Raw genomic sequence first — 21,951 nt, forward strand, 5'->3', positions numbered from 1 at the left:
CAAATAACATGCATTATCACTCAGTCCTGTCTCTTTAGTGACCCCAGGGACTGTAGCCGCCAGGCTCCTGTGTCCCTCAGGGATTCTCCAGGCAAGGATACTGGAGCAGGTAGCCATTCACTTCTCCAGGGGATCTTCCTGACCCAGAGATCAAACCTGGGTCTCCTGCACTGCAGGCAGATTCTTTACTGTCTGAGCCACCAGGGAAGGCCATCCAAATAACAGTCGTGCATGCCAAGGCAGGCGTGTGCTTGCTTGCTAAGACTAGTACTCACTATCTCTGGAGTCAGTCTCAAAGATAGGCGAGCAGTGACCTTTGCCATTTACCCTTATAGGCAGATTACTATCCATCACACACTCATAAAACATACGCATTTTTATTGTAAATTATGAAAGAAGGCAGACAGAAATCTAAAATTCTGCACGTTTCCTACAATCCAGTATCAGGTATCCATTAAATAAGGGCAGGAAGTCTGGTCCCCAATACATTTTTTTTCTTCTCTCTGTGACATTACTGATAAGAAGTGGTCACTTTGGTGAGGGAGGGGAAAGCAAATGCTCTAAGTTGATAGAGGAGGTTCCAGAATGTTAACAGGCTTCCAAATGAAAGATTAAAGACGTAACGCCAAGCACAATGCTAGCACTTAGCAGGTGGTCAATTAAACATCTGCTGGATAAATATGATAAAGTATTTGCTCTTTACATTTGTTCTGCCATCCAGTCATATTTAGCTGCCATCTGTTTGAACTGCAAAAACCTGGAAATTAAAACCAAATGCCAAAGAAGCTGACAGAAGATACACAACCAGTCAGTAGTGATGCTAAATTACTCAGTTCACTGTTTCCCTCTCAGTTCTATTGATATCACAAAATAAAAAGCCACGTTCTTGAAGGTAGGGATGATGAAGTGAGGATTAAGCCATCTGTACGACTGGAAACAAGTTCCATGTTAATTTATTCTCTCTGTGTGTAAGATACCTGCATATCATGTGAATAATAAAATCCATGAAATTTGCTCTCTCCAATGGCAAACAATAAACAAACTAAAGCGAATCTCCATTCTTGATCTGATTAAGGTTTTACAGGACTACCAAAAAACTATAAATTAAATGTTTATTAAAAAACAGATGCAAAACTTTAAAATACAATTTAAGCCACCAGTCTCCTGGGGCCTCATGTCAGCACAGAACAGTAACCTCAATGCTGGTAAAACAGCCAAAACCATAAACCTAACGTATGGGGCCAGAGACTTGCTCACATTTTGATATCTGGAAATACAAAGCATTTTAAACTTACAACAAGTCACGAGATGGAATAAAACTAATCATACCAAGTGTCAGTTTTAGAGAACAGAGCCAGACATAGTAATACGAAATACATTTATTGATGATTTTAAATTCATATGCTGTGTGCAAAATAAACTTAAAGGCAGCTTTGTTTCATACTATGATAACAGAAACACTTTTTTAAATCAGGAAAAGACTCTCTGGGCTTTCCCAGGTGGCGCAGTGGTAGAGAATATGCCTTTCAATGCAGGGGACCCAAAAGATGCAGGGCCAATCCCTGGGTCAGGAAGATTCCCGAAGTAGGAAATGGCAGAAGGAGTCAGTAGGAAATGGAGGAGGAAACGGCAACCACTCCAGTATTCTTGCCTGGAGAGTCCCATGGACAGAGGAGCCATGGGGTAAAGTCAGCAACTGAGTGACAGAGCACAAACACACACACACAATCTCTGTTTGTTCCTGTAATTTACACTCCAATGAACCAATCTGTAAGAAGAGATTTAATTTTCTAGTGGCTAGAAAATTAAAGGCAATAGACATGCGATAAGGATTTGAATTCTAAAAACATTTTTACAAAAGAACCTACAGAACACCCCTACGGCAATAAAAGTACCATCCAGAACATGACTATTCAAATAATGAGCAAAGAATGCTAACTACTGATACTTTCAGGAGGGAATAAAAATGGACAAATTCATCTGTTACAAAAGGAAGAAAAAAAGCTTTACTTAAATTTGTCTCTGAGCTAACAGATGTCAAGAAACAACTTCAGTTACAAACTAAAAAAACCAACTTGGGAATCCCTCTGGTCCAGTGGTTAGGACTCAGCACTTTCACTACTGTGGGCCCCGTCCTCAATCCTCGGTCAGGAAACTAAGATCCTACATGCCACAAGATGCACACCCCCCCCAAAAAAAAAACATACCTCTTATGGTTTAAAAAGGAAAGGCATACCTCTTATGGTTTAAAACTGGTTCGTCTGGCATTCAAGGTCCTCTGGGACCCAGCATTCCGCCACCTTCCTATAGGACCCTATGACTGGCCCCATGACACAACAACACTAACCAGCACTCAGTCCCATTGGGTCACTTACTAGCCTATCCTCCCCACCAGGAACGCACATCAAATCCCCTGTGGACGTGCCAACTTTGACAACACTCGTCAAAAGGAGACTCATCTCCTCCTTCACTGCCACGTGTGAACAGAGTCACAGAACATGCAGTCTGTATCATTCATGAGAAATGTATTAACTCCCTTGGGTTGTGTTTTTTTAAACCTAGGAAGCCTTCCTACATCCCTACCAGGCTGCACATGCCAAGTTACTGCAGGGACGTACACAATGCAAAGCAGTGTTTCTACGACCATGGTATGAATCTCATCATCTGCTTCAAACCCTGACTCTTCTTGCACACTTCTGTACCTCAGTTTCATCAACAGGAAAATGAGGATTATAACAGTTCCTACTCCACAGTCTGTGAAGATTAAAATGGTTTGTTACACGTCAAGGAACTGGTAAAGGTAAAGCACTTAAGTCGCCTCAGTCGTGTCCAACTCTTTGTGACCCCATGGACTGTAGCCTGCCAGGCTCCTCTGTCCATGGGATTCTCCAGACAAGAATGACTGGAGTGGGCTGCCATGTCCTCCTCCAGGGCATCTTTCCGACGCAGGGACTGAACCTGCATCCCTTGTGTCTCCTGCATTGCAGGCAGGTTCTTCACCACCAGCACCACAACAGTGTGTCCCTCTCAGTTATTAGGTGTATCACTAACCCTACCACCTCCAGTTCTCCAGCACCCGAGAGTGCCTTACACACACACACACACACACACACACACACACACACACACACACACGAGCTCAACAAAAACTTTGAATGAAACAGTATTCAAATAATGCTAAAAATCCCAAAGATCAAATCTACTATAAGGGCTTGTTAGAATAAACAAGAATTCTACCTCCAAACTACCTAAACTTCAGGAAGGAAGTCAGAGTATAAAACTAGCAGTCCAAATCCAAATCCAAGAATCAAAAAAAAACTAAAGGTCCCCGCCCCGCATAAAGATGGAAGAGGGCTTCCCTGGTGGCTCAGAGGTTAAAGCCTCCGCCTGCAATGCGGGAGACCCGGGTTCAATCCCTGGGTTGGGAAGATCCCCTGAAGGAAATGGCAACCCCCTCCAGTATTCTTGCTGGAGAATCCCATGGAGGGAGGAAACTGGTGGGCTACAGTCCACGGGGTCGCAAAGATGGAGCGACACGACTAAGCAACTTCACTTTCACTTTCAAAGATGGAAGAGACATTTTATGAAAGAACTTAACTGTATAGGAAGGAAATATACCCCAAAAGATAACCATTTCTAAAATGTCATTTTAATTTCTAATCCATCAAAAATACATTAACTGATTGTATTTTTATATCTACATACATTTCTAGCCTCTATATTATTCACTTAAGTTGGAACCTTCATCACTTACCATCTCATCTTGACAAAGAACATTAAATTTAACTTACTCTACACAGGTAATTCCTAATTCCAGTACTCGGTAATTCAGTAAACAGTCACATTTGCTTTATTGATATCCTTCACAATTTTACACTTTGGTTATCTGCCTCTTCACTCTTTCCCAGCCCCCAAAGATCTTTCCGGTCATTGCCATTTTGCCCTCCTAGGGTAGCTGACTCTTTTTTTGATTTCTGTTTCTCCACTTTCAGTTCCTCTGTTTGACCCAAGGTCAGAAAAGGTCATAAATTACGGAAAACCTCTTATCCATAGATACTAGGATACTACAGAACAGTCAAGTAAGCCTAATAACCAACTGATTTCTACTACAATGACACAATGTTACTTCGAAAACACTGGCTTAGGTTAGCTGGGAAAGGTCTCCTCAAGGGATCAGGAACCCATCTGCGATGCCAACAGTGGAAGAGACTTAGACTTTAGGCAAGATTTCTAAAGGACTATTTGTGAAAACATAATAGAAACAAAAAGCTTCTATTTCAGTAATAACCATATCAGGAACCATGCCTACTTGCACATAAGCTTTGGCTGACTTATTTCTTGCATATCTTATACAGAGGTGAGGTCTATACCTAAGCTGTGGTAAAGACTGTCAAGCCTATCACGGGGAATTTAAATTTCCCAATCGCATGTCTCCTGGTTTATTGTAAATTATAAATCAACAAATGGATGTTGAAACAGCTCAAAGAAAACACAGTTTAATTGCTGATTAGCAAATACTGTGACAGTTGAGCAGTCCCATTCATTCACATTCCTTCCTGTTTAAAGAAAATTCCTACCAGAAAAGGGATGATGAGACCATAGGAAAAAGGAGAGCAAGAGGAACATGTTAGAACTGGAAAAACAATCCCAATAATTCCGGGATCAAAGACCATGAAAAAATTTAATTTTCTTCTTTATGCTTTTAGGTATTTCCCCAAATGTTCTAAAATAATTTATATATGTATATAAATATGTATATACACACATATACATACCTTACTAAAGAGGTAACTAAGAGAAAAGTACAATATATGTAACATGATCTTCATTTTCTCAAGCATGCTTTTATTAACAACAGAATACCACAGGATGCTACAACTGTTCAGAGCCTAAAATATTGTCTAGAAGATACAATTCAAAACACTTGTTAAATATATTACCTTTTTTTAATTCTAATGGAACTTAATACCAAAAGAAGATGTTATCAGAATAAAAACTATATTTTAAATAAAAGAGGCTAAATACGCTCAGGAAAATAATGACTTCCTTACTTTAAAAAGTTAAGTTTATAATATGAAGTTTATAAATTCAAAGTCATCTAGCTCAGAGATTTTTCTTGAGGTTCAATTTTTTGTTTCTAAAACTGCCTATTTTTAGAACAATCAGTTTAAGAAAAATGAAAAAAGGGCAGTTTAATTAACATGTAATCTGTTCTGGCAGTGCCTGCCGAAAAAGATTTACATGAATGCTGGGTGCTTTTCTGGTTTTTACAAACTACTATTATTTTTTCTGATGTGTGAAAATGATTCCATATGTTGGTATCATTCCATTAATTACTACCAGATACCTATGGAAGACAATGTAGTCACTCAGCTGAAAGCACACTAAATAAAAAATATTGACATGAAAATGTGTTCCTCTTTAAGCAGGTAGAGCTTCTCCTAGAACTGACTTCGGGGTGCAGCGCTCCACGGTAAGCGACAGCAGCTGAAACCCAGTGGCACCTGAATTAAGGAGGAGAAGCACCGCCGCCCGCGCCCCGCGACGGGACCTGTGCGCGCAGTGACCGCCGCCGCGCTGCGCACGGAGGGAACCGCCGACCAGGACCTCCATCGGCCTCAGTGCGGCCGGGACCAGCCCCACAGCCCGCGTTACCTCGCTTGTGCAGCTCCCGCAGGGGAATGCAGTCTCCGCCCCCGTCGTAGGGCAGGTAGGGGTCGGAGGCAGCGTCCATGGCCGATGTCCGCAGGAAGAAGCCGAGGGAAAGCTCGCGAGCTCACCGCCCGCGCGCGCCCCGGAACCCCGCCGCAGCAGGTTGGGTAGTCGCCATGCCCGACCTGTCGGCGCGCGCAGCCTCGCGGGCTGACGTCACCCAGGCGCCACGGTTGCCAGGGCGACGGGCTCGCCTCCCCATCAATCAGGCCCCGCTACGTGTGATGGTGACTAAGCCCAGGGGTGACAGACCAAACAGCCTCCACAGCAAGGGGGCAACTACAGCAAGGCGACAGAAACCTACTTCTCGATTTCTCAATACAGAGCTGTGCAAAGAAATTATGCGTGTACACAAGGAATGAACCTTTTCATTCCCAATGTAGGTAAGTGGGAATGACACGCTAAAAAGGCCACGCGATTTTACCATATAAATACACAAATTTATATGTAACCACGTCACGTGAATCATAAAGATAAAGAAACGGAAGATACCAAAGTCTTCAAGACATTTGGCTTTAAAGCCTATTCTTAAATATCTAAATTGTACTCTGGCTTCAAAAATTCAGTAACTGGACCATTACTAATCCCCTTCAGCAGCCTCCTTCCTTCAGGAACCAGCTAGTTAAGAAAGACATCGAGGTTTAAGAAACTTAATATCCTAGGTAACTTTGTTAGTATGTCAAACTATCCAAAAAGAGACTTACTAGCTGGGAGATTTTCCTCTCTCCTGACTTCTACATTTCCTACCTCACAAAGATTTTCGGTGTGCTTTGAAAAGGTGGGGGGGAGGGGGCTTTAGTGAAGTATGTCTTAACATGTACTTTAATGGTCTCTTTGCTAGACATTTTATGAAATTTAGAAATAAGGGAACTCAGGCTACAGAACGTTTCAAAATGTATCATTTTTATTTTCAAAAAGTATCATTTTTATTTTTCGCTGTATGCCCAAGTTGTAAATCAGGACAAACAGGTTAAGAGAGTGCCCCCAAATACCAGGAAAACTTGCAGAGAACTTTTCATCTTATAAAAAGGCAGGGAAGAACATAAGTAGTATAAAACTAAATTACTTATAAATGCCATATAGAATGCATTTTTAAAAAGTCTTTGAAGAGTAGAACTTAACCTACCAAAGTATGTTTCATTTCAAACTGTCATTCCAAAAGAAAAAAAGGCTGATGCTCATTTAAGCTGAGTTCAGATTTTTACAGCTGCCTCTCAGGTGATTGCTCCCCAGACTACGAGATTCTTTTTCTGAAATAGCTATGATGGGGCAATGCCACTTAACGAAAATTCATTAGAAGCTGTTCCACAGGACGCAGGGGCTTTGTAAAATGTGTTTTTGTAAGCACTGAATGTGCCAACCCTAAGGTCTACTCCAATTCAATGATTTTACATGAGAATTGCAGGCAAGAGAAGGAAAGAAAGGACTCAGATGACAGTAAAGAGGAGAGAGAGACTCAGCTGGTCTAGTGGTTGCTCATTTGCTCAGTCGTATCTGACTCTGCAACCCCGTGGAGTGCAGCACGCCAGGCTGCCCTGTCCTTCACTATCTCCCAAAGCTTGCTCAAACTTGTGTCCATTGAGTTGGTGATTCCATCCAACCATCTCATCCTCGGTCATCCCCTTCTCCTCCTGCCTTCAACCTTTCCCAGCATCAAGGTCTCCTCCAATGAGTTGGCTCTTTGCATTAGGTGGCCAAAGTATTGGAGCTTCAGCATTAGCATCTGTCCTTCCAATGAATATTCAGGGTTGATTTCCTTTACAATTGATTGGTTTGATCTCTTTTCTGTCCAGGGGACTCTCAAGAGTCTTCTCCAGGACGAGAGTTCAAAAGCATCCATTCTTTGGTGCTCAGCCTTTTTCACTGTTCAGCTCTCACATCCGTACATGACTACTGCAAAAACCATTTGTCTAGTACATCTTAGTTATTAGTAGTGATCTGGGAACTTTTTAAAAGTTAGATTAAATCAGTTTTTTTATTTCAGAAAGTTTGAACCTCAGAAAGACATACCTTCTTATAAAACCCCACCTGGGATTTGTGAGTAAAAGGGTTCTGGGGAGGGAATATAGACAAGTTACTGCCACAGGAATGTTCTATCTAATTGTCTCTGGTTCTGGTATTAGCATTTATGATATGACTGTGGGTGGCTTTTTCTGTTTTCTTCATATTTTCTTGGAAATGATTTTTTCCCCCTTTTTTCCACATGGAGAAAGGCATGAGAGCCCAGCCCACCCACCACCCCTCTTCCCCTCCACAATCCTGTCCTGTCCCAGCCCCCAACCTCTGAAATGATTTTTTTTAAACAAGGAAATCTAACTTTTAAACAAAGAGCCAACTTTGCTAAATTAACCAAGAGTAAATTTGGTCCTTTTTGGTACTTTGGTATGTCAAGTTCTACTATTACAAGACTTTTAAAAATGCATTCTATATGACATTTAGACATAATTTCATTTTATACTACTTATATTCTTCCCTGCCTTTTTATCAGATGAAAAGCTATCTACAAGTTTTCCTGGTATTTGGAGGTATTCTCTTCATCTGTTTGTCCTGATCTACAACTTGGTCACACAGGAAAACTAAAACTGACAGCTAGCCAGCACTAACTAAAGGGGGAGGAATACTTTCCCTATAAAATACACTGATGGCGTTGCATAGGAAACATTTTTGTAGCCTGAGTAAAATGAGTATTTTTAAAGAACACTGTATTTCTGTATGTAGGCGTGTTTGTATTATATGCAGTATATCGGTATAGAGTTAAGTTTAGAATGAGATGCAGTAGACTTAATTGTCGTCACTCAGGAGAGAATGAGATGGAAGTGGCGAGGCTGATGGTACATTCAGTTTTTACTGTATACAGCTCTACATTGTTGACAATTTTAAAAACAAATACATTACTCATTAATTTTGAAATAAACCTTTTAAAATAATCTGGAAATTTAAAGAATTTCAGAAGTAAACAAATTTCTTATGCTGATGGGGTCCATGGCTGCCACATTCTCTTCCAGTAAAAGCATTATTTAGGCTCAGGTGCTTTCTAATTATACTTCAGAAAAAAGGACAAGGTAAACTGGAGGGTGCGGCCAGAGGACTTGGACAAAGGTTAGGTATTATCAGACTAAGAACCTAAATTACAGTTAAAGAGAGAAGACACGTTCAAGAATTCCAAGGCACTGGGGTGGGGTGGGGGGATATCTAGATCAGCTACAAATTGGCACTTGCCATCTGCCTCTACGTGAGATCAAATCCTGAGCCGCTGCAGTTGCTGACCTTCAACACCCCCTGAAAAGAGTTCAGGGTAGAGAGCAGGAACGGAGCACTCCGTGCTCTGGGAAAACTGGCAGGACAGGTCTTCAGAGAGTTAGGTATTTTCAGAAGCCAATTTTATGAGCCCATTTCTTGCATCTCTTCTTATCTAGAAAAGCACTGAAATCCTCCATGGTGACCTCTGCTCCTCATGACTAGTCATGAGCCCGCTGATGATCCTCACCGATCCTCCCACCCTTACCACCACAATAACATACTGACCTCCCCACCTCCCACCTCTTTGGAGCAGTTTTTCAGACCTATCTGAGGTGCTGTCTCCCTGACTATAGTCATCATTTTGCCCCAAATTAAGTTTAACCCACAATTCTCACGCTGTGCATTTTAAGTCGACACTCAGGACGAAACCTCTGAAGAATCAAAACCAAGAATTGGCAGCACATAAAAGGACTTAAAACTTCAAAGGGGGAAGGTGTCTCTACTTCCAAATGCACCCTGATTCTACCCTCAAACTGATGTGGGAGTCTGGAGGTGTGTGAATCAGGGAGGCAGGCATACACAGGATAGTGTATAACCATACACTATAACTACACATATATAGCTATATATAATCTTTCAGCTCTTCCTAACCCACAGGACCCAAAAAATCTACATTAGAAGTACTTTAAAAATAAAAGTATTTTTTGCCTTTAGATCTAACTACCAATTTACCGGAAACAAAAAAACATAGAAACATGTTAAATGAGAGCTCAGGAACACAATTAGGAAAACCCAAAATGGGAAACAAATGACCAGATTTCTTCATCAACAAATGAATGATAAAACAAACAACAACAACAAAAAACAGGGGCAGTGGGGAGGGACCTGTAGAAATTTTTTAAAAAGATTTAAAGGATTTATCAACCAGTTTCAATGTAACAATTGGGAAAATGTGAAATACCCAAGATCACTGATTATAAGGAATTATTTATTTTTTAGATGTAGTAGCCTTTAAAAGAAACATCTTTTAGACATACATAATGCAATATATACAGAAAAACAACCACCACTACCTAGAGCTGAACAGTAGTTAAAACAGACCTCAGTGCAGAAGTTGGCTCAATTTTCCACTACTAACCAATGATATGACTATATCATCAAGACATCACAAATAAGTCATTAGAATTAGTAAGAGTTAAAGTGGATAAATTTTTAAAAATCAATATTCAATGAACAACTGAACTTCAAAATATACCAGCAGTTAGTTAGCATGTTAAATTTTAAAATAATTGCATTAAATAGCAATAGCATTTAAAAATTACCTAGAAACAAGTGTAATAAAGAATGAAGACAGAAGTCAATAGGAAAACTAAAGGCATTTAAAAAGACACGTATATGGAGAAGTATATCATGTTCATGAACTGAAAGATTCAAACTGATCTACAGACTTAATAAAATAACAGTCAAAATCCCAACAGGAACTAACAACACTGTGTATCAACTATACTTTATTAAAAAAAAAAGAGACTTTTTTGTGGCAAACTCTGCTAAAACTTACATGGAAATAAAAAGGCCTGGGAATAGTTAAGACACTCTTAAAGAACAGGGGAGACTTGCTTTATTTACCAGGCACTGAGACTATTTATAGACTTATAGTGATTTAAACAGAGTGCTTTTGACACAAAGCTATGAAAATAACCAAAAGCACATAATAGGGCGTCTAGAAATAGACCCTCCTTTATATATGCCTGTTGATATATAGCAAAGGTGGCACTATAAAAGACTGTGTAAACAATGGTTTTCTTAAATAAGTGGTATTCGGACCACTGGCTATATCCATGAAAAAAAAAATTATATACACCCTAATCCACACACATTTATAAAAATTGCTCAGATGATTATAGACCTGAATGTGGAAGGCCAATGAAGCTCTCACAAAATAACAGGGAGAAATATCTTCATGACCTAAGGGCTGGGAAATTTTTCATCAAGACACAAAAACCATTAGTCATAACACAAAACATTATTATCCAAGACCATATTAAAATTAAGAACATCTGATGAACAGGGTCTGTCCATTAGGAGAATGTATCCCACCAAAATGTATACAGAGAGAAATAATCACCAGTGTGGTGGCATCTGGAGGTGGGGCCTTTGGGAAGTGATTAGGTCACGAGGGTGGAGCCCTCATGAATGGGATTAGTGTCCTTATAACAGAGCTCCCTGGAGGACACAGAGAAGATGGCAGACCAGGAACCACAAGCGGCCCCTCTTCACCAGACATGGAGTCTGCCGGCCTTTAGAGCTGTGGGAGATTAATGCACACTGTTAGAGCCACCACCCAGCCTGTGCTATTTCTGTTAGAGCAGGCCAGACAAAGACAGAGAATGAGACACCACCCACAGAATAAAGGATACTTACACTCATGTAATGGGAAGCCTGTATATAGAAAATGACTAATGTTTACATATCTCTAAGACACACAGGTCAATAGAAAAACCAGCAAATGACTTGAATAGGTACTTCAAAAAATTTTTTTGAAATAGTCCATCAGCATGAAAAATGTGCCAAGGAAATGCAAATTAAGGCCACAATCAGAATCCATGACACAGTCAGCAGATGGACAACAGCAAAAGTCAGACAACACCAAGCAGTTGGTGAAGGTGGAGCTGTCATACATGCTCACCTGAGTGTAAACTGAATCAACACTATAAAAAATAAAGCCTACAACCCGACAAGTCACACCCAGGCCAATGAAACTTGTGCACACACCCACCAGGATACACGGATCGTATTGAAAACAGCAGTGTCTGTACCCACCAGAAACAGTTAAGAACTAGTAGCTCCATCAGTAGCAGAATGAATATCTATACTGTGGTATATGGACAAAAGAGTGACACGGTCTAGAGCAACGTCACAACAGCTACTCCCTGCAACAAAGAAGAGTCTTGAAAATCATGCTTTGTAAAAGCAAGAATCAAAGGAATATGTACTGTATGATTCAATTTATTTAATCTTCAAAAGCAGGGCATGCTACGAGATAATCCCAATGATACATATCTAGATGATCAAACCATAATGGAAGGCAACAAAGTGACCAGACAGAGAGATAACACTATATATCTCTAGGGAGGGGGAAAGGGCTGTGGTCAGGAAGCTGCTGGAGTGCAGTCATGCTTATTTTCTTAATCTGAGCAGGTTGCAAAAGTGCTTGCTGTGTAGTAACTCGTCCTGTACAAGTATGCTTTATGCATCTTTACGGCAACCCATTCCAGTACTCTTGCCTGGAGAATCCCATGGAGGGAGAGCTAGGCTACAGTCCATGGGGTCACAAAAAGTCGGACACGACTGAGCAACTTCACTTTCACTTTCATGATGTGTGTTATACGTCACAATTCAAAAGTCTTTGAGTTAGAAATTCATCCTGCCATCTCTGAGTCTATTAGCATTTAGTGTGAATTTATTATTCTTTTTTCTTCCCTATCCTAACCCCCTCTAGTCGAATCTTATTTACAGTCTCAAACAAGTTACAAGTAACAGGTTCATAATAATCTACACTGACAGGTTCATAATAATCTATTCTGACTTTCATTTGTTCTAAGCATAGAATCTTCCAAGGAATTTCCTCTAAATGCTAGTGTTTTAGAACTGTTTAAACAAGTCCACTGATTCCCTATGATTTTAGGTATTAATATTTACCTCAACGGATGATTTTATAGGTTTACTTCATAACTTCTGAAGCCTTTTTCAATTCTTAACTGGAACCACTGCACAAAACAGGATTTAACTGACTGTTTTCTCAGTTCTCCAAGAACAGTTCATAAGTAATGGTCTCCATGCACAGAGCAATAATTCATTATATCATGACATTAGGGTAAGGAGGTAGAGTGTAATACTAAACAATTATTACTGACCTAGCAATTTCCGTAACTTTCTATGGACTTCTTTCTGTAGAACAATTAACAATAATTACAGGTGACATCTGAGGGAAATATCATCAGGTTCTATAGATGATAATCAAAACTAAGCTCACATCCTCCCAGTGATCTTTCTGAGAATATCCAACCACCACTTGATTGCCATTGGTAGACTAATTTCATTAAGGCATCCCTTTACCAGACCAACTTCTTTTTCCTAGTTTGTTAGTAACATCTTGAATTACAGCATTTCATAAACTTAGCATGGGTTAGCTCTCCCTAAACACATGCCCTTACTCATATCCATGCACATAAATTCAGAAGTCCCCTACTCCGCATATATTAGGTAGGAGATACAGGTGCAGAGAAAATTTACAAGTCAGTTGGCAACAGAATCTGAAGGGTGTCATGTGTATTAAGAACATGACAGTGCTTAGAGTAAGTATCAGATGAACCCTAGAATTATTTGCTCATTTCTAAAAATAATTCTGAGCAGAGTGAAAGAGTTTTGACCTTCTCCCGACAGAAAGCCATTAAATGATAGTGGCCTTGTTTTATTGTTAACTTTAAGAATTTCTAAAAACCCTTTTACTGAGGACTCATGATATAGCCATTTCATGTTCTTTTAAAGGGCTCAGCTTATGTTGCCAAATTCAACTTTAAAGGCAAATGTCTCACTCAGAACAATGCCACCAATGTTACTGGGAGATGCCAGATGAAACTAAAATCAACTTTGTCACCTGCTGAAGACCGCATGCACAACCAACCTCTGAAAAGCTGTAGCATAGTCAAATTATTCTAACTCAAAATACATTTCTTAGATTTCTGAGCTGTACCATAATATTAAACCATCAGTAATTTGTTTCTGCTTACAAATTGCCGGGCGAGGATACCGAGTTTACTAAAAAATTACCATTGGATTATGTTATTAACGTGTTTTACCTGCAGCTGACACCAAATAAACTTCATTATTCTTATTTACAGAAACTGGCCAACTCCAACCATCTTAGCAGCATTTAGACTTTTTAGCAACAATTCTACCATCCATTTTCAAAATGTATTCACTACACATTAACTAATGTTAATAAATGCCTTTCTCCCAATAATTTTTTTTCCAGGAATTTAGAACACATTCATGTATTCAAATATGATGCAGCCATTAAAGCTAAGGTATGCTTTTGTGACAGAAGGCAATGTTTTTAATATTAACTGAAAAAGGTCCCAGGTTCCACCTTGTGCATGGCACTACCAGCTTCACATGCTGATAACACAGAACTCTCCCTTTCACCCCCAGCCCCCATCCCGGCAGCACATCTGGCCTGATTCACCTGGGATTCTCTATTGACTCCATCCGCTCTGCAGGTCACTCTGCCCATCAGAGAGCCCATCACCTCCCTTCTGACCGACGACACTCACCTCCCTGCCTCACTACCTTCCAATCCACATGGTAGCTGAACAATCTTCTAAAATTACTATCACCATGCTACTCCCCCATCACTCTTTAGGAAAAAGGGCCAACACCTTAAAATGCAGAATTTCAGTCTTGCTTAACTACCCCTCCAGCCACAGTCCCTTCCCACTCTAGCCCCTAACTCCATCCTCCCCAAGGATCTCCCGACTGTACCCGCACTGTACCCCAACTCCCAGAACCCCACTCCCTGCCCCCATCACCTGCTCAACTCCTCATTTTTCAGTTCTCACTTCCAATGAGCATCTTAGATTCCCTCACTTATATGTCCTCACACCCATACTGCCTCTTTACAGCATTTACCATAACACCACTGTCATTGATTCCTATGGGATTATTATTTATTTCAGTGGTGCTTTCTCTCTCAGCAGAGCCCAGACTCCATGAGAGAGACTCACATCACTCTTGTTCACTGCTCCCTCTCCAGCACTTAGCGTGGTGTCTGGCCCATAAAGGAGCCTAACAATTACTTGCTGGATGGAAAATACATAGAAGTAAGTCTAGAAAAAAATACACCAAAACTGTCAGTTACCTATGGGTAGCAGGATTATGAGCGATCTTAATTTAGCATGTTTAATTTCTATCAATCACATTTTCTACAATAAGCACATTTTGCTTTTATTATTTATAAGTTAATGCTTTTGGACTCATTTTTTTAAATAAATGGTACTTTGGACTAATTCTAGATATGTAAGACAGTGGCAAAGACTGTACAAAGAGGTGCTGAGTATCCCTCACTCAGCTTCCCAGACTACTATCTCAAATATTAATTCCCAGTTAATATCCTATGTGGGCTTCCCTCATATCTCAGTTGGTAAAGAATCTTCCTGCAATGCAGGAGACCCTGGTTTGATTCCTAAGTAGGGAAGATCCACTGGAGAAGGGATAGGCTACCCACTGCAATATTCTTGGGCTTCCCTTGTGGCTCAGCTGATAAAGAATCTGATTGCAATGCGGGAGACCTGGACTCAATCCCTGGGTTGGGAAGATCCCCTGGAGAAGGGAAAGGTTACCCACTCCAGTATTCTGGCCTGGAGAGTTCCATGGACTGGATAGTCCATGGGGTTGCAAAGAGTCGGACACAACTGAACAACTTTCCCTTTCCCTTCACTTTCACCATGTCCTGTGTGTCCAGGGCATGTTTTTCTCCGCTAAGAAACTGACATCAGTACACTTCCACTAAGGAAAGCCCAGACTTTCTCTGGCTTCGCAAGCCTCTGCCACTGTCCTCTCTCTACCCCAGGGTCCCATCCAGGACACCACACTGCATTTAGGCAATGCGTCTCTCAACTCGTCTGGTCTTGACAATTCCTCAGTCTCTCCTTCTTTGTCATGACCTTGTCCCCATGAGTCTGGCTTTGTCTACAGTTCCTCCTGTGCTTAGACTGCGGTTATAAGTCTTTGGAAAGAGTATCACCAAGGCAAGTGGCCTTCTCGTCACATGCTGGGGGTACGCGATGTCCATGCGGCCTCACTGGCAGTGGCACCCCCAGTATCTGGTATGACGGTGCTGGCCAGCTCCCTCCACTGCGGAGTTCCTAGTGTCCCAGGCTCTAGTCTTGGGAGGTCAGCCACCACATCCAGCCCATCATCAAGGGAGGAGGGAGGAAGGCAGCTCCTCCTCAAGGGTGGGACAGCTACAGAAGTTATCCAGGAGACTTGTCTTTTCTCCCCCACTTGTAAAATGTTCAGCCATTTATATCAGTTCCTATCATTTACGTCGCATAAATGAACTCGTTTATATTGATTTTACGCTTTGGATATAATCCAGCTCTACCTTATTTTTGTGCTCAAGTGGTTCCAGGTTTGGCCACACGGTGCTCTCTCAGGCTCCTTCCAGTGTTCCTTTGACCGTCTTGATCTTTTTGTTTCTGAGCATTTCCTTCTTTCTGGTACTACACCCCTTGTATCTTCCCTAACCCCAGGTCTAGAATCAGCACTTCTCCAAGGCAACCCGAGTCATCGCTAAACCCTGCAGTTAACTGTATGAGATTATTATGAATCCAGGATAACCTATGTGAATGTCATGATGTAATCTGTTTGACTAAGTACAGATAACCTTTGAGAACCCAGGCCAAAACTGCCACAAAGGACTCACACGTTGTAACAGTAACATTTCTACAATTTCTTCTACTATATTGTTCTATTTTGTTTCCAAGATTAATCTGAGTTGGGTGAGTAGACTAGATAATTCACATTCATTTTTTAGATAAGAAAGATGAGAAACAGAAGTGCTGACAGGACTAACTCCAAGGTGCTGGATATAACGTAGCCTACCTCTTCTATCCTGTGGCTTTTCCCTCCTGATGACTCTTCATTTGGGGGCCCCGTGTGATACGGTTGTGACAACGTGGGTGTATGACAGTTCCTGCCACTCCACTGGCGCCATATGTATCCAGTTAAACCAAAACTTTTCTCAATACACCTATATTAGTTCAATAAATAAAAAAGGAAAAAACAAGACTCCTAAACATTATAAAGTAAACCTAGCTAATATGTTAAACAGGAAGAATATTTTATAAAGCAGTAAACTTTTAACGAGCTTCTACTGGATGTACGCCAATATATTAGACATTTTGAGAAGGGAGACTAATATCCCAATGCCACAAAGTTTAGAAATAAAGAAAATAAGATTTCTCATTGAGAGTTAAGAAATGCCATTAGTACATAATGGATCAGCCCTAAACAGAGCAAAGCAGACAGAAAAACAAAGGATAAATATACTAAAAGATGGCAAGCTCAGTCCAGGAAAAAGGCAAGCTACAACCAAAATAAATAGGAAAAGCCAAGAAAGCAAACACACAACAGAAGCAACGTAGCTCATGACCAGGGGGGTCCAACCCACACCTGAGAAGTCAGGGAAGGCTTTCCAGGGGCGGGAGGTAAAACCTGAGGAGCAATGCACAGGTAATGACAGGTGTTACAAGCAGAGGAAAGGTGTGCAAAGACCTGGAGCTAAGCCAGCAAGGCACAAGCTCAACTCTTAACATTCACAAGGCCCAGCGAGAGAGCATCACAGAATGTTTGCCATATGACTAAACATTTCAGTTATAAAGCAAGTTAAACTGTTCAGAAAACACTTTCGATCTTTCTATATGGACAAATACACCTTACAGTCAGTTGGAAGTTTTGGCTCAGTTTTATAAATCTGCAGACAAATTGGTGACAATTTGCAAAACACTGGAAAGCATTAAAAAGGGGCTTCCCTGGTGGTTCAATGGTAAAGAATCTTCCTGTTAATGCAGGAGACGCAGGTTTGATCCCTGGTCCGGGAAGATCCCACACACCACGGTGAAACTCAGTCAGCACTGCAACTACCGAAGCCTACACGCCTAGGGAAAGCGTGTGCTCCACGGTAAGGGGCGTCACCGCAGTGGGAAACCTGCACCGTCCCAGCCAGAGCCCCCGCAGCAATAAAGACAGCACAGCCAAACACACACACACACACACAAATAACGGTGAAACCATTAAAAAAGATTCCATCATCCAGAGAAAAATCACTAGTTTGGTGCGTCTCCCACCAAATGTGTGCAGGGTGTGTGTACGTGTGTGCATTCAGTACTGTGAGAACTGGGATTGTTAGGGGAAGCACACTGATTGAAACCGCCCACCCTGGCCAGGCACCATAGTAACCATTTGCATGAGGTGTTTTATGACCGGAGATCCTGATGAGGAATAGGGAATAAGCCACCACCAACTGAAGAGTTTGGGAAAGGTCTAAAGGAGACACCGCGTGTCCGTCCACTTCCCAGAATCCCTCTCGCTAGCATCCATCCTGGCTGAGCGATACGTGTGCCACCAGAAAACACTCTGAATTAGAGTGACTGGCCAAAGACCACCCGGAAACTAATCCCATCACCATAAAACCTGAGACTGCGAGCCACGTGGCAGCGCTGTTCTCCTGTGTTTCCTTACCCTACTGCTCTCCACCCGGGTGCCCTTTCCCAATAAAATCTCTTGCTTTGTCAGCACATGTGTCTCCTCGGACAATTCATTTCTGAGTGTTAGACAAGAGCCCAGTTTCGGGCCCTGGAAGGGGTCCCCCTTCCTGCAGCAAATGGCGACTCTGGTGGGACTCTTCTTCGCTGAGACTGACATCCTGACCACTCGGAGTACTCAGGGGCCAGCCTGCCCACCAATGGACCAGACCCAGCTGCCGCAAATGGGACCCTTTTGTCCCTGGTCTCCTGACGTGGACAATTGGCCAGAGTGCCTCGACCAGGTAAGGAATAAGAGACTTTATTGACCTCTCTCCCCTTCCCTCTCTCTTTCCTCTCCTTAACCCTTCCTATCCTTCCCCGTTTTTCTAGTCCCCTGGTCCTGGATGCAGAAATCTGGTCGAAGGGCCTTGGCCTGGGCTGAGGACTGGAGACTGGTCACCTCCTCTTGGCAGATAACTGGAACTCTGGTTCTGGTCTGGTCTGATTTCTGGTAGGGCCGAGTTCCAATCCTCCCTTCTCTGGAGGCCCAGGGTAAAGTCCCATGACGCCTGGGTATCTGCAGGTGGCAGGAGACATCTGTAAGGCCATCCCTTTTGGCCCCCCTCTCCCACTTCCTCCCCCTTCTTCTTTCAACCTGGCGTCCTTTCCTCCCTTTGAAATCTTTGAAGCTGTCAGTACTTGGATCTGAAGTTCTGTGTCTCTATAGGAGGTTTTCTGAGAGACTGTATTCTTGTTTTTAAGGGAGTGTCTGATGAGGACTGCCAGGTTTATATGTGTGTGTTTTAACTCTGTTCTGTGTTGTGATTTTTGATGGCCATTTTGCTTTGTCTGGCCACCATTTATTTGGTTTAGACCTGCCGCCATTTTGTTAGAACTTGATTTTCCTTCCCTGTGCCTTGAGACGAGGGCTCTCAGGAACACTTATCTAGACCATCTCTAACTCCTGACACTAAGGGAAAAGGGGAAAAAGACTTTAAAAAATTTTATTTCAACTGTTTTTTTTATAAACTAGTAAATTTTATATTGTAATATCTAATTCATGACTAAACTTAGAAAATGAAGCTAGATCTTGCACTGTGTCTATCTAAATATGTCTTGGTATGTCTTTGTCTCTGGGTAATGTTTTTGAGGTTAATTTGTAAATGAGCTCTATTTAATTGGCTTAAAAAAAGGTAAGCACTTACAAATCAAATAATTCTAAATTAAACAATAAATTCCAGGTTCATGTGAACTGGGAAATATTCAGTATTAAACACCTGATATTAATGCTTGTTTGTTGACCTATCTAATATAGACATGTCTTAGAGTAATTAACATTAAGTAGAATATTTTCATTGTACCTAGGTTTAAGAAAACTTAAATATCATATCTGTTACAAGTTTATCAACAAGGAAATTACCTCGAGTGAAGAAACTTTTAGAAAAACGTAAATGAGATATGAGCTTTTATATAAACTCTATTAAGAACAATTATTCTTTAGAAATATCTGTATAAAATTGTCTCTCCAGATTTCTAAGGGTTGTGCCACGTGTGCTAAGTGTTGGAACATGGTCATTTCCAAATAAAATAAGATTTTGAAACATTTACTACTAAACATTAATTTCCTTTTACAGAGAAACTAAAGAGATTTGGGACTATAAATGAATAATGTTTGGTGCCATCCTAAAATGTTCTAAGAAAACAAGGGTTTTAGAAATTATCACTGGTATTTACGCTCACCAATCTATAAAATGCTAATATAAAGGTTAGTTCTTGGTTGCTAAAGGAAAGTACGAAGTGTGTTTTCAGTATTAAAAAAAGGGTATGAAAAAATACTAAAAAGAGTTATGCATGATCAAGATTTTCTAAAATTGGATTACAATTAGTTAGATAAATGGATTTTGTTAGAATGACACAGCCATAAGAAAACTGGTTAGAGTCAACCAGGTCCAAGATGGCGGAGCTGACTTTCACTAGACCTTGAGCCTTGGTATTTACTCCCATTGTGGCATATCAACAAGCTAAATGATACACCCATCAACATTGACTGCTGCTGCTACTGCTGCTGCTAAGTCGCTTCAGTCGTGTCCGACTCTGTGCAGCCCACCAGGCTAAATCTGACCAAATGTTCTAAACACTTTTAATTGATCTTTTTGGTAAAACTTTCTAAATCATATTCTTTTGAAGTTCCTTTGACCTCTAGCTAACTTTGGGGTGCTTCAGAGGGCCCCTGAAACATCCCAAAGAGAGATATTAAACTGTGTTTATTTGGTTGGTTAAATTACATGAAAAAGATTATCAAATGAGTCATAAATCTGCTCATGTTATAATGTATGGTAAAATTACTAATACAGATATCCCAGAAATTATACGGAGTTCTTAACATCCTGATATGTCCTGGTATTCCAATGAAAAACCTGCTGACTTCAGAAAAGCTAACAAAGGACTAAATGAACCAGCCAGCGAATATGCTTGTAACTTTTATGGTTTCTATCTGAAAAATTACAGGTTTGAACCTTGTGTTTTCCAGGAGTAGGGAAAAACTTCCTCTCAAACTAATTATGACAATAATTTGGTAAAATTATATATTATAAACAAAACAATTATATTTTCTCTCTATCTGAGTCCTCCAGAAATTTGAAACTCTTAGGTTTCCAGTAAGTTTATCAAATGAGCTAGGAAGGTTATCTCACTAACAGGTATAAAAATCTGAAGAAAATTTTGAGACCTTAAAAAGGAAAGAATTCACCTAGATTTTTTAGGCAAAATCTGTGATAAACCTTTGGTGTCAGTTTCCCAGCCCTGTTTTACTTTAAAAGTTCAGTCTGAGATTCTATAAATGTTTCAGCAAAATAAAAAAATCTATGATCAATTATGGTTATATAAGTCATCAGACCAAAATTAGTGAGAATAGACCTATTTTGCAAACAAGCTAGCCTTAATTTGTTTATATTTGATAAAAATGAGGGTAATTTTAGGGAGAAAAAGATGTTTCAATAAATGTTAAATCCCAGTTTGTTAACTGAGGTCTACCAATGGAGGTAGTAAGACTCATTTCTTGGATAGTTCTTTGCTGTTATGTGATATTAGTGTAAAATTTAACTGAATTCTTAAAGAAAACCCTAAGTTTCTTTCTGAAGCTTATCTCAGTAATCTATCTTTGGATGAAGATCAGATGCCTCATGACCTGCAACCAGGACTGGAAAAAGACATAATTTAAGGGACTGTCTCCAACCTGGATGGAAGGACTTTTTTATCAGGTACTCTTAACTAGCTCATGCACAATGAAACTCAAGGGAAATTAACTCTTAGATTAATTCCCACTTCCAAAGGCCCCTACACTGGATTGGTCTACAGAGAAGACAGCTGACCTGATCTCACCTTAAAATGATGCTCAAGCAGGAGAAACTACACTACACCAGGATGAGAAGCTGACAGTTGACATCAGAGGTAGACAGCTTGCCCAAGATGCTGAACCTGATTCGTATGATCATTTATGTTTTCTTGACTTCTTAGACCTTTGCATATAAATCAAATGCTTATCTATCATAAGCCTGATTCTGTGCTAGTTTTAGAAATCAATTCAATTATTGGGTTTGTGACCAATTACCTGTGTCTAGTTCTGGGTTACCTTGGTAAATTTCTCTACTACAAGACTAACTGGTTGGCCCTGAGAAAATTTACTTAAAAAAAA

General features: G+C 40.6%; 1 protein-coding gene across 8 annotated transcripts in view; it reads right to left on the minus strand.

Annotated features, from left to right (window-relative positions):
* CLCN3 (chloride voltage-gated channel 3) overlaps positions 1-21,951 on the minus strand; it is a 102,554-nt gene that overhangs the window by 50,124 nt on the left and 30,479 nt on the right. For 2 of the 8 annotated variants that reach the window (XM_027964641.3, XM_027964638.3), the window contains exon 1: positions 5,656-5,839. The exons of 5 other annotated variants lie outside the window; for them this stretch is intronic. In XM_027964641.3, the coding sequence (XP_027820442.1) occupies positions 5,656-5,734 (79 nt within the window). In that variant the 5' untranslated portion in view covers positions 5,735-5,839. Of the gene's footprint in view, positions 1-5,655; positions 5,840-16,614; positions 16,763-21,951 lie in introns of those variants that run through there. One more of the 8 variants, XM_060411064.1, reaches the window with a different exon arrangement.

The sequence above is a fragment of the Ovis aries genome, chromosome 2 (assembly GCF_016772045.2).
Source record: "Ovis aries strain OAR_USU_Benz2616 breed Rambouillet chromosome 2, ARS-UI_Ramb_v3.0, whole genome shotgun sequence".
NCBI classification, from domain to species: Eukaryota; Metazoa; Chordata; class Mammalia; order Artiodactyla; family Bovidae; genus Ovis; species Ovis aries.